Below are 13746 nucleotides of genomic sequence, written 5' to 3' on the forward strand. Positions count from 1 at the left end.
TTTAAGTATTTTAACCTTGATACTTTTTCTGTTTGCTAAGCGTATCAATGAGGTTTTGTTTTGGTATAGTGGTTATGAAAACAAGCAGAATTATCGATTTTGGAATGATCACAATCTTTATTACATCTCAAAAAAATCACAATTTAACTGTATCTTTACATCCTAAACCGGTGCACTGTCCTTTGTTGACATATTTGCTTAAACATCTCTAGAAATCTAACTATGAAATATCCACCTCATTGAATTACTTTTTTTGGAATACACCAAATCTAAAAACTAAGCTGAAAGACAAGCAACGATTAATAATTTATAAGCTTACTCTTATTTCTTGAGATATATTAAATCTAAAGTCTAACCTGATTAAACATCAACCATTGATCATTTAGAAGCTTACTCTCTATTATTGAGAAAACAAGGGTAATTATGCTCGAAGAAGTCGTGCAAAATTAATGTTTCCCACACTATATGCTGTGAATATTTAAGCTAGTCATTCCATTGATTTTAAAGTGTTTTATTTAAAAGCAAGTTCTATGACTATAAAAACCGACCGATATAACACCCGAAATAAATAAAACAAATGTTTACAATCATCCATAAATATTAAACAATTTTATTATTACAAATTTCATAGTTTTTTTCCTAAACTAACATTTTAATAAAATTTAAAAAAAAGAAGAAAAATTAAAATAATTTTAGTATACATTTATTTTACAACCTTCATAAACCATATTAATTATTCTCTGATTTAAATCATTTATAGTTGTTTGATCCATTTGAGCATAAAGACATTCAATTAACTTCCAAATATATTCATATTTAAATTCAATGGTATTCGGTTTCATTTGTGTTTGAGTTGTTGCAATAGTAACTAAACGATTCAACGCTTTCGATATACTTCCAACTAGATCGGAAACCTCATCTTTGAATTCACTTTTAACATCACCCTAAAATAGAAATAGTTCAAATTTAAATTAAATTTTCAATTCTACTATTTACTTTGAACGATAAAATAAGTAGAAGAGCAAATTATATGAGTTTGAAGCTACATACATACATACACTGCCGCTCATCTGAATAGGTTTACAAATATGTTAACCTTATTGTTGGCCTCTCTTCATATTATGTATTGCAATATTACATCTTTTTTATAAATGTAATGTAAGAGCATCATTATGTGCTTGTTTTTGGAGAAAAAAATTGTCTTAAAGCTTACCGTTATCCTCACACGGTACATAGACTAAATGTATTCTAAAAACAAGCAATTATTTTGGCTCATCTGAAGAGGTTCAACGGATGAAATGGTATAAAACAGTAAAAATTATTTGAAGTCAAAGATTTATTTTACCCTTTTGTATTGTATGGGTATTTAACAGAAGTTAAGTAAGTGTTAACGGAAGTTAATAGTGAGTGTTGGCAACTCTTTTTAATATAGTCTCGTCAATTCGATTTGGAATGGAACCATACAATTTTTCCAGGTATTGAAGCGAAATTTCTGACCATGCTTTTTTAATGGCTGCTATTTATGAATGTTTGTCTTTGAATTGCCTCGCTGACTAGTATACTTTACGTCAGAGAAGTCCCCACACATTCTCTATTATGTTAAGGTCAGGGGAGTATGGGGGCCACACCAGAATCTCAACATTTTGACTCTCAATCCACTGCCTTATTGTCCTCGCTCTTGGAAAGTCCACGATATTGGTCCAAACAGATCAGAAATCTGTGGGAAGGCCTTTTCTAGTACACCTTTATAAGAATTTGCACTCATTCTCGATGTAAGAAATTGGAACTCTAAGGCTCCGTAGAAGGAAATAGCTCCCACACCATAACACTGCCTTCACAGCTATGCAGCCGACTTAAATAATGCTCCTCTTTTCGAAGGTCATGAAAGTAAAAATTATAACCATCAGGACCCTCTCATCTGAAAAATCACTTTTTGCCACTCTGACTTCCACGACAAGTATTTCTTACAGAATTGGAGACGAATTCGTTAAGTGGTGGTTTTTTCTTATTTGTTTTTTTTTCTTTTCAAATGAGAAGCACTTTTAATCACGCGTTTTACCGTAGCTAAACTGCAATTGAAAACGGTTTTTATTTTTATTTTTGACGCGGAATCATGAGAATTAGAAGCTGCTCTGATGAAAGCACGTCTATCAGCCATTGATGTGGCAGTATAAGTTCCTCCTTTCATGGTTTTTCCATAATTTGGGATATTTCGCGAGTAACTACCTACCAAATTTTGACTTCTTTTAATTTTTCTTTTCGCTATAAGTCGTTGGCTTAAGCCTGATTCCCGAAATGCTTTTATGTTGCCTTTTTCTTCCTCGCTTAGAGATTTTCCGCGACCCACACTAACTTTATTGATAGATAAAATTTCAATTACAATTAACACGCAACTTAACGCCAACTGCAATTTTTGCTGTCGAACCTATTCAGATGAGCCAAAAAATGCTTGTTTTTTTGACTAAATTTAGTACAGCTACCATGGGAGGATAACGGTAAGCTTTAAGACAATTTTTTTTCTCCAAAAACAAGCACATAATGATGCTCTTTCATGACATATTTAAAGATGTAATATTGCAATACATATGAAGAGAGGCCAACAGTAAGTTGAAAATATTTGTGAACCTATTCAGATGAGCGGCAGTGTATGTTTGGATTTTGAGCTCCTTACTTATTTTTTTTTACTATAAGACAATATAAAATAAAACTTACATAAAAGTTGTTAGCACTTGATTTGTATTCTTCTGGCGGTGGTTCATTCATAACTTCCATATTATTACTCGGTGCCGTTGAAATTGTAAAAATTCCCGACGTACTGTGTGGTCTATCAGCGGCGGCAGCTTCAAACGTAACATTATTGGAGAAGTGTTTTGATGGGCCTTCGGAATATGCCGAAACATCACTTACACTATTCTCACAGGTTCTATCCGACCATGGGGCCGCGGAGGTATCGAACAAATGGTAGTTTTGAATCTTATACTTTTTTCTACCATCAAATCTGCACTTCCCAGTGTTTTTACTTGGAGTTTCATCCGTGCTTTCGGGTTTTTTTGTTGAGGAAACTGTGAGGTTCTTGCCTTTTCTCTGTCCATTTGTTGCAGAAACAAAATATAGTAAATTTCTTAGATCATGACCCTGATCAACCCCACTGGCAGCTTTTCTTCTTTCATAACGCAGTGCGTCCCTTAAGCTTTTCCACATCACTTTACATTCATGAACTACAAAATGAATATTATTTATTTTAATAGATATTGTTTACATACATAAGTAGAAGTCATTAACTTAACCTGTTTTTTGAGTTGGCATCGATAATGAAATACGTTTCCAAGCTTCAGTTAAAGCACGGGAACTGGAATGAAGGGTATGCGTTCTGTTCCAAATGACCTCTTCTCTTTTCATCAATTCAACAAAGAATTTTCTTTCAGATTCATTTTTAAAAGAACGTGTTGTCTTTGATAATGTTTTGGAATGACGAGATTTTTTCTTCAAATGATTTGGAGGAGGATCAGTGGTACTTTTCATGTCACTATAATTATCGGGTACGATTTGTTCCTGGAGTTCTTTTGAAAAAATAAATAAATACAATTTTAGTTGGAAAAATATTCAATAGTCTTACTTGAACTTATTTAATATAGTTTGCGTATACATAATTTTTTTTTTTAAAAAAAAAGCTCAATAATTTATAAGTATATTAAATTAAGAATTAATAGAAATTTTGGTCATGTTGCAATATGATTTTGAGATCTTATGGGCCTTTTTATTTTAGAAGTTAGCTCATTCTAAAATGATTTAGTTTAAGCTTTTGTTTCTATTTTTACTCATTTGTTGGCGCTATAGGCTCGTAGAGAATTAGGGTTTAGCACCTCTCAACCATTCCTGTTTGAGAGTAATGTCAGAAGTGGAAGGGACCTACAATTTTTGAGCGGAATCCGATACCTTTGTATATTAATTTTAAAAGTACTATCATGAAACACAAAATTTTGTTACGGAAGGCGGACCATCGGGGCGTTGCCTGTACGAAAATTAAGTGTGGAATTAAAGAGCGACTGGAAGCATAAAAAAATTGAAATAAATAAATAAAATAAATTACTGAAATGTAAACAAAAATCAGTCGTTGCCAATGTTACCCGAGATTTTTTGTATTCATACCTATCAATGTATAAAAGGTATGCATATGCAATACATTAAATTGTATGTGTTTTAGATTTGTTAACAGAAAATTAAATTCATTTGATTTTAGATTTTCTGTTTTTGTGAAATTTGAAAATTGAAAAGCAAAGTTTCAAATTAAAGTTTTGATAAAATGCTTCGTTGCCATATTTTGAATTTTTTCATAGCAAATACATTCGATGTAGGTATTTTTTAAATTTGTTTTTTTTTTTTTTGTATTGTAATGTGGGTAGTGGGTGGCTAGGTATGTAGAAAATTAAGTATTAAGGAGGTTGGTGTGTATGAAGCTGAATTGTAAGGACTTAAGTCGTTTCGTATTTGGAGTTAAGTCATGACTAAAGCTAGAATAAAACAATCAACTTAAAGGGCCAACGCGTTGAGTCTATGAGTCAACGCGTTGACCGTTTACGTTGACCTGCTAATAGTAGCTTCAGACTTTTTTCTTTAATTCTTTGCAGTGCGAAACAACTGTGTTAAAATTGGAAAAAATGAGAATTTATGCATGTTTCCCTATTTTAACATATTTTTCTATATTTATCCTTTTGGAGTTGAAAAAGGTACATGAATAAGTACGATACCTAGTATGTCCTTAGGTTGGCAGGTTGTTGCGTAGATAAAAATGTAAGGAAGTTTCTAGGAAATAATTTTGTTAAATTAATGTATAAAACCAAAAAGGTAACAAAATCAGTTTAGGAAACTACTATTTTCCTCACCCTCATTTTGGTTGCTTCAAAGAACAGACAAATTGCTAAAGATTACTACACTATCTTCTTCTTGCTTCTTGCGTTCTTAGGAAAAAGGGCAAATGGTTTTGGCTTGTCAGGTGTAATTAATTATTTAAGTAATCAAGTTACAAAAATGACATTCTAATTTTAAGGAATTTAATTAAGGAAAAGGAATAAAGATAAAAAAACCTTAACATTGAAGAAATACACATCAAATTTAAATCAAAATTAAATTCATTTTTTATTTCTAACTAAATCTTTGTCAATTTTAATTTTCACCTCAATTACTATTGATTTATTTCTATGGTGCTAACATCAAATCAATTAAAAACAGTTTTTAAATATGTGACCATTAAAGCTGTTATTTGAACATAAATATATTTTCAATATAGCGGTTGGGATGCAACCCACACTGATAACTTCCCATTCCGATTAATTACTTTACTGTTGGATTTTAATAAAAATTAGGTAAATGTAGCAAATAATATTTTCTGTGAGATAAAAAAAGGTATTTGAGTTAAAATTACATTTTACCAAGTATTAGAATTGTTTTTTTTTATATTTTGTACAAAAACTGTCAGTTAAATTTTTCTTATAATTTTACCAGATGTCAAAAACGTTATTTTTCGTTACATAAAATTGTTTTGGAGATACAATTATTTTTTGTTCGAATAATTTTCTAGGTGAACAATATTTTGTATTTCAGTTTTTTTGATTTATAAAAAAACGTTAATTGGAATTTTTCAAAAAAAAATATTTGTTTGGTATCGTTCGCAAAATATTTACCCTTTTTTTAAATTACTTTGTCAAAAAACCACCCAATTTTCAAGCAATTTTCTTGAGAGCCCTTTTTACATCTTTCTACATTTTTATCTGTATAACAAAATGTGTTTCAAGTCGGTACCTTGAAACGTCGAGAAATGTCAACGTTTTAATTTGACAAATCAGACCGATTACAATAACTTCCTATGGTTTCATGTGGTTCCATGGTTTAAAAATATTTGTCTCATTTGAAAATGATTCGAAAAAAATGTGGAAACCTTAATTTTTCTAATTGGCAACCACAAAAAGTTTATATTCTAATTTGTCTTCTATTTTCTGTCCTGTGTGTTTTTTTTTTAAATGATTTCATTGTCAATCAAACAATCAAAAAACAAATTATACAAAATATAAATAATAAATTATAACAAAAATGTATTTCATTGACTCCCTCGAACTTTCGCTGAATTTGTATACATTCTTCTCTATCTTCTGTTTTTAAATAATCTGGAAATTTATTATTTTATATTGGAATTCTCACTCATTTTTGCCCCCACCCCAATACATTCCGCATGCAAAACATGTGGAACGAGTTGTTTAGGAAGTCGTAGAAAGATGTCAGGTCGAGCGTTCCTCTTCAGGATAATACTATTCAAATATATATACAAAGACAATTTGTGGTCCATTTTTGTACTGTTCCTATCACATCATTCAAAATTTTACTGATAGGCGCCAGTTATAGCTATCATTAGTTTTCACCATTGAAAACAAACATTGGATTTTTTTAGCAGGTCGTTTATAGCTATCATTAAAAATGTCTGTCATTGAAAAAAAATTGAATGATTGAAAGCCACCGAAAAATGTTTACGAACAAAAATCTGTCATTGGAATTGTGTGGAATTGGAACACAAATAAGTGGAACGATTCGTTTCACTTTTGAACATAAAAGTATGAACTGTTCAGGAAAATGAATTTCCGTCCGGAAAATAGAAAAATACATTTTTAGAGAAAATGCGTAATTAAAGTTTTTTTTCAACAAAAAATTCTTTGTGTGATTTCCGATCGATTAGTATATAATTTTCATTTCTAATCAAAGGGAACACCGTCAAATATCAATTCAAACTTTTTTCCGGATCGATTTCAACGATAGCTATAACTGGCGCCATAAAAGCAAAAGTAAAATAATTGTCTGAGGCGCGAAGCTCGATGTTATAATCGAAAGAAAACAAAATGTTCCTAATGACGTAAATTTATTGATTGCTATAAACGCTCATCAGTAAAACATTTCAGATTCCTCCTGTTTCAAATTTTACTGATAGCTGTAACCGGCTCCTAAGTTACTCAGAAAATGAAACGTAGCTAACTTCGTTTAGATGTAAAATGTCAAAAAAAAAAAAATCAAATTGTGTAAAAGTATGTGTGATATTTAAAAACGGTAAATTTATGAAAAGATTCTTACCCTGGTTACAAGAGGAGATCGAGGAATCGAATCGAATTGAGATTTCGATCCAGGTATATGGTGGCATTGAATCGAGGAATCGAATTCAAATGGAATCGAAATGACATTTGGGTTGTATTTGTGTGCGTACTGCTACGTGAATAACTTTCAAATTTTATAACAATGCTCTCAACACAAAGACGAGCGCCAAACTAAATTCAGCTTAAAACCAAAAATACTCCATTTAATATTTTTGCTTAGAACAAACAAGATGGAAAAACTTATCGCACGCACACAAGCAAGACCTCACACACCAATAGCTCGATTCCCCGATTCAGGTTTACAAACAAATTTTCGATTCGATTTACCTCTTTCAGTGGGATCGGATCGAGTAATCCGAGAGAAGGCTGACAAAAAAAGGACAAGAAATCTCAATCTTTCTCTAAAAGAAAAGCGAAAACTTTTGCTTATCAGAAAAAAGACAATAACAATAACAGCTGGGGAGAGAATAACATCGAATTTTAATTACTTTAAAGTAACACAAAAACACCCGACCATATATTATCACAGATACATTTAAAATAAATGCTGTCACGATGGGAAACGGTGCCTTTCTCATTTTCCATAGGTATACTATTTTTTATTCTATTTTAGTTATCCAAATTTTTACCTTTCCCACAACTCATATTCCAACCAACTCCTTCAGCAGCGTGAAACCAGACGAAATGTGATCTTTAATAAAAGTTCAATGTTTTGCCTCACGAGCTGACATTTATTATTTATGTAGACTGACCATTTTTTAGTTTGCCTTTTTGCAAACCTTTAGTCAGTCGACTCACTCATTATTGTTATTCACAAGAGAACACGTCATGTCTCTTTACTTTATTTAATAAGAATTATAATTTGTTACGATAACTATTTTTGTTTGGAAACTTTATTTGTGTGAACAATTCCTTTTCGGATTCAGCATGATACCGGACCATTGAAGCACAAAATTTGACCAAGGATATAAAAAAGAAATTAGGAAGGCCGCAGACACAAAAAACGTCCAGAATTCAGACTGGAGGTAGCAAGGCCATAAATGTATGCGATGAAAACTTTGATCTTGTCATATCCATTATGTACCAGTACAAACATTGTGGGAATTATATTTGTTTGGTTTTTATTAACTTTATTATGTAGGTATCCTTTGAATTCACAGATTGAAGAAAGACGGGATGATGAACCAACTAAGGATTGGTGAAATTACAAACGCAGTCAATTGAGAAACCCGATTTAAACAAATTTAAAGAAAAGTCATGAGAATGTATCTGATGAGCAGGAGTTACCTATGAAACTATTTATGATAGTAGCCCAAAAACTAACATTGCTATGTCCAAAGGATTTAAAAAGCAGTTCAACAATTCGACCACAAATACAGAAAATAAAAGTAACTGGTGTGGAAGGGCAGACCAGTTGCTTCAACTTTACCTAGCAGGAAAATAACTGAGCAATATTCACAGCTATCAGAAATAAAAATTGAGCTTGGTAAGCTTCAATATAATACCTAAAAAGAGGAAGCGACTCAAACAAAAAATATACAGTCTCTATTGAACATGAGTTAAGAAAACCTTCTACGCATTTTAAGTCCATAATGTGATAGTTGGTTCAGCCATTATTATACATACGTATTTGAAAGACCTTCCTGTCATACATTTTTACCACGATTGAAGTTAGTAAATTGGAGTTCAGAGCAACTTATTGGACAATAAAAAAAAACTTACCACCCTCATTATGCATTGTTATCTCTGAAGATTCGTTCAATTCTTGATCATCTAAAATATAAAAATTCAAAATATTTTCGAAATATTAAACGAAAAACGTATGGCAACAAACCTATTTCCGTGCTAACATACTCGAATGCAGAATCATCCACTTCGACCAACTCCTTTTCACCCACAGACAGTTCTTTTTTCATTTTTACAAGAGGTCTTCTTTGGGCCTCTTTAATTTGTGTGTAGAAGTTTTGAAAATCTTTCAACTGTTGCCAGCATACAGTACAAATAAGTTTAGAAACTGGATCATTTTCATTAATCTAGGATAAAAAATCAATCAATTGATTAACGAGGGAAATCGTAATAACGTAGTTACTTGTTTTTGTTATTAATTTTTACCTACCTCTAACTCTAAGAATTGTTTTATGTATCTTGATATTTTGTCTTCACTAAATATATCAATATAGTCATCAGACTTCTCAGAAAAACATAAACGACAAACCATTGTTTTTGTAGGAAAACATTAATAAAAGCTAATTGTAGATTTGTTATATTGTATTTTTGTTTATTATTTGTTGCATAGGTAAAATAAACATGGAAAAAACAACACTAACTACACTAAACAGAAACACCAAGTACCCATTGGCAATAATAAAATGTCAAAATGTCACTTTACTGACTAGATTCAACAACCGCATCTGGGAAACTTGGTTAACTAAACATTTGTATGGGGTGGATTTCAATGAAATGATAACAATGATATGATTCAGAGAAATTGTGAAAATGGCAACGTTCAATGTTGTAATTTGTGAACAAGTCGTTCAACCTTGTTGTCGAAATTGGAAATTTGAATTAATTAAGTTTTACGTAGTAGTACCCGCAGCGTGATGGTTAATGCGTTGGACTGGACTCGACAATGACCTTCCGAGTCTGAAACTCCAAAGAACCGAAGAAAACAGAGACGTACTCATGACAGCGCAAATAGATCCAGAAGAAGCCATCTTTGACGATGACTTTTATATAATTGAAGATCCGAAGGAAAAAGTGGAGGCGGTGGGAGCAGCTTTCCAGCAAGTGTACAAGGTGAATGTTAGCATTCGCCCCAACCACGACCTGGAAAACAGAGCCCTACTTAATCACTTTTACCTCCGTAATGATATCACACATTGGCGATCTGAGAACCGCGGTTTCATGGGTTCAATGACGATTCCTTGGCAAATGCCATAATCGCCGAGCAAACGGGACCAAGTCCCTTGTTAGTGACGAAGGTTGAGCTTCAACTCATCTTCAATTCAATAAAAAATAAAAAGTCAGCAGGTGTCGATGGTATATCCAACGTTGTACTAAGACATTTACCGACGGAAGCAATTGACATTTACACCACACTCTTCAACAATGCACTGAATAATGCATATTATCCAGTGCATTGGAAGACCGCTGTGGTTCATCCTCTCCCGAAAAAGGGAAAGGACAACTCCAACCCGTTAAATCTTCGGTCGATAAGTCTTCTTCCGAGCATCAGCAAAGTTTTCGAACAGATCATTAATAGGGCTCTGACTAAGTGGGCTGCGGACAACAAAATAATTCCGGATAAACAGTTCGGGTTCAAGGCGGGTCATGACACAATTCATGCTGCGTCTAAACTCGTTTCTGATATCCAGTGGAATAAATCCAAACAACAATGCACAGGTGCTGTCCTGGCTGATTTGGAAAAGGCCTTTGACACCGTATGGTTAGAGGGTCTTTACGTAAAATTGAGCAGGTTTGGCATTAGCAAGCCATTGTTGTATATACTTTATGATATGCTTAACGGTAGAAAGTTTGTTGTCAAAAGTGGCAATGTAACTTCTACCACAACATTCTCAATTAAAAATGGTCTTCAACAGGGAGCGGTGAATTCGCCGATTCTCTTCAACATTTACAGTCGGCTTGACCCCAGAGTGAAGGTAATTTGCTACATGGCCCTCATACGGCCAATGATCGTTTATGGTTGTCCTGTGTGGTTCAACGTTGCCCCTTCCCAGATGGAGAAGTTTCGGGTGTTCGAGCGGCAGTGTTTACGACGCTGTACCGGTTTATATCGAACAGCCGAATCTTCTTATGTGCATTATTATTCCAACGAGGTCCTGTACAACGGGGCTCTAATCAACAGAATGACAATTTCGTGATAAAACTCGTTCGAGGTCACATTGCAAGAGCTATGTCTTCGACCAACAATTTAATTTTCGGGGCGTTCTATCCGAACGACGAGTATTTTGATAGTGCACGCTTGAGCGGCTTCATTCCCCCAGAGGCATTCCTCTTTTTAGATAGATGCGGTCTGATACAGGATAGATTGGCAGTTCCGTTAATCTACCACGTCAGACGAAGAACCGTGGATAGGCGACTCCTGTACAATCGGGACGTCATGGCACAAGGCGGAGCAGAGCTCCTTCGGTTCAGTAGGGCTGTGTCCGAAAGGGACCGAACTGATAGGGTGAAGCAGGAGAACCAGTTTTGGTGGCTTTAATCGGCACTTGATATTGGGTAGTCGGGATGGGGTTTTAAGCCTTGGCCGGCTTACATACTTGTTTTATAGTTTTAGGGTTTAGTTTTAAGTAGAATAGGCATGGTGGCACAAAAAAAAAAAAAATAAAAAAAAAAACAAAAAACAAAAAATAAAAAAAAAAAAAACATAACAAAACATAAAAAAAAATAAATAAAAATAAAAAAAAAAACGAAATATGAAAAACAAAAATGTTAGATAGTTAGATTTGCTGCTGTGGTTGTTCTAGTTTTAAGTAGTTTATAGGTAGAATAGGTAGTTTAAGTTAGTTTTTAAGTTTTATTTAAGGACCTTATTTTAAGTAGTTTGTAAGTAAAAATAAATAAAAAAGGTTATTGATATTAGTTTTTTTCAAAATTTTCTAATAAAAACAAAACAAATAAAATTTAAAATGAAGTAAAATAGATCTTAAGGCCGAAAGGCATTAGTAATTAGTGTTATAGTTTAGCTTAGAGTGTCCGTATGGGACCATTAAGTTAGTTATAAGTTATGGATAATTAGGCTAGTTTTATGAATTTTTGTCTAGCTTTAAGATAGGTTTAAGATTGAATTAAATAAAAATAAATTTGAAAAAAAAAAAAAAAATTGAGTTGGACTGTCATGCAAGGGGTCTTGGGTTCAATCCCTGCCAGTGCCACCTAACTTTTTTCAAGGGTACTGCCTCTTGCGAGGAATTGACAAATCCTCCAAGAGTAATTCTTGTCATGAAAAGTGCTTTCTCATATTAGCCGTTCGGATTCGGCATATAAACTATAGGTCCCTTCCATCTCTGACAACATTACTCTCACACAGGAATGGTTGAGAGTTGTAAGTCACTAGGCTGCTGGTTCTTCATGGACTGTTGTGCTACCTAATTTATTTTTGTATAAGTTTTACAATAGTAAATTGATACTTGCACCACTTTTCAGAATTTTTAATTTTCACTTACTTTGGTAAGTTAAAAGTAAATTTGTTTACGGTGAAACATGTTTTTGAGATTATAGCAAATTTATCATTTAATTTGTGAAAAAAACTTTAATAATAAATTCAGTGGAATTCGAATTCCACAACTGCGCTCAATTCCGCCATTACTTTTTATTCTTCTAAATTATTAATAACAATAAATTAATAATTTGACGTGCTAACCACACAAATAGTTCAAAGTTAATAAATAACAGACACGAGATGACTAATTCGCAAGTCTATTCCTTGATTGAGTAAACAAAAATTTGGTCAAAAATGTAAGGCGTGCAGGCGTTGAACAAATGGCATGTGGCGCCACCGTCTTGTTTGAACTGTGTCTCCTTCATAGGATGTGCAATGAGATCTATTTACCAGTAACGGTAATGTTAGTTTCCGTTTCCAATTTATTATTAAAGTTATGGATAAGTGTAACCAGCGGTCTTATGTGAACTTTTTTGCGACGTAGTGTCTTAAGTAGCCGTAGTCTATAAACGGCGGATCGAGACTTTTAGTCAGGGGAGGGTAAACGGGAAGGTTCACCCAATTACCATAAAATTGAATATTCATACATAAGTACATATGAAAAAAATCTGAAAAATTGACGTTTATTTGAATTAAATAATCCGAATCTATCTTAGCCTCATATATTATATTCCCATCGACTTCAGAACATGATGAGTAGGCTGCATATGGAGTTAAATGTCAATTTTGACATTTTTATTATAGTTCCGAATGAATTCGCAAATCATTAGTGGGATTGTAAACAATGATTTTTTTAGATAACTGTTTTCCAAAAAGTCATGGTCTAAATTTTTCAAAAACTTTTTAATTTTGAAAGAATTCCTACTTACTAACTTTAAGTGGAACAACAGTCCTTTGTGAACAACATTTGGGCAGAGTAAATACATATCTTCTAGAGTAATCTGTTCAAATTTGAAGTCTATCCTATACCCAATTCAATTTACAATTTCACCAAAATTATTGAAAAATCTCATTGCGAGAAAAACCCGCTTAATGATCCAAATAGTGTCTACAAGCGGTCGCTTTATAGACTTATTAGAGATATGGCCTTGATATTTTCACAGAATTTTTTTTGAAAATGTACGCTGTTGGAAAAGGAAAACAAATATTTTTTGTAAATTTTACACTGTGGATTTTAAAAGTTAGATATTTAATCAATTTTGGAAATAACCCACTTTCAAAAAGCCCAAATTTTTAATGTTAGTAACCCAACCCTCTTGATCCAATATTGTAGTCAATGCATAGGACTATTATGCCAGAGGTCTGGGACCAATCCATGCCAACCCATAGGTGCTGCCTCTAGCGAGGAATTAACAAATCCTCCATTAGTAATTCTTGTAAAATAAAGTGCTTTCTCAAATAAGCTGAAAACATCCATAGGCCGACAAATGC

At 33.0% G+C, this 13746-nt stretch overlaps 1 protein-coding gene across 1 annotated transcript; it reads right to left on the reverse strand.

The window, feature by feature from the left end:
• Window positions 1-687: 687 nt before the first annotated feature.
• Window positions 688-9487, reverse strand: LOC129952213 (uncharacterized). The gene is made up of 6 exons (XM_056064698.1): window positions 9250-9487; window positions 8968-9166; window positions 8856-8906; window positions 3288-3560; window positions 2713-3218; window positions 688-944 (listed from the first exon to the last, which is right to left on the reverse strand). The coding sequence occupies exons 1-6, from the start codon at window positions 9349-9351 to the stop codon at window positions 693-695; spliced, it is 1383 nt and encodes a 460-aa protein (XP_055920673.1). The 5' UTR covers window positions 9352-9487; the 3' UTR covers window positions 688-692.
• Window positions 9488-13746: the final 4259 nt, after the last annotated feature.

Source organism: Eupeodes corollae, chromosome 3 (assembly GCF_945859685.1).
Source record: "Eupeodes corollae chromosome 3, idEupCoro1.1, whole genome shotgun sequence".
NCBI lineage: Eukaryota > Metazoa > Arthropoda > Insecta > Diptera > Syrphidae > Eupeodes > Eupeodes corollae.

Coding starts and splice junctions, on each gene's coding strand:
- LOC129952213 (XM_056064698.1), bottom strand. CDS start 9,351: ATGGTTTGTCGTTTATGTTTTTCTGAGAAGTCTGATGACTATATTGAT. Junction 3,561..8,855: donor AACAATGCATAATGAGGGTG/GTAAGTTTTTTT, acceptor TTTTTTCAAAAG/AACTCCAGGAACAAATCGTA. Junction 945..2,712: donor CAAGTGCTAACAACTTTTAT/GTAAGTTTTATT, acceptor TTTCTATTTTAG/GGTGATGTTAAAAGTGAATT.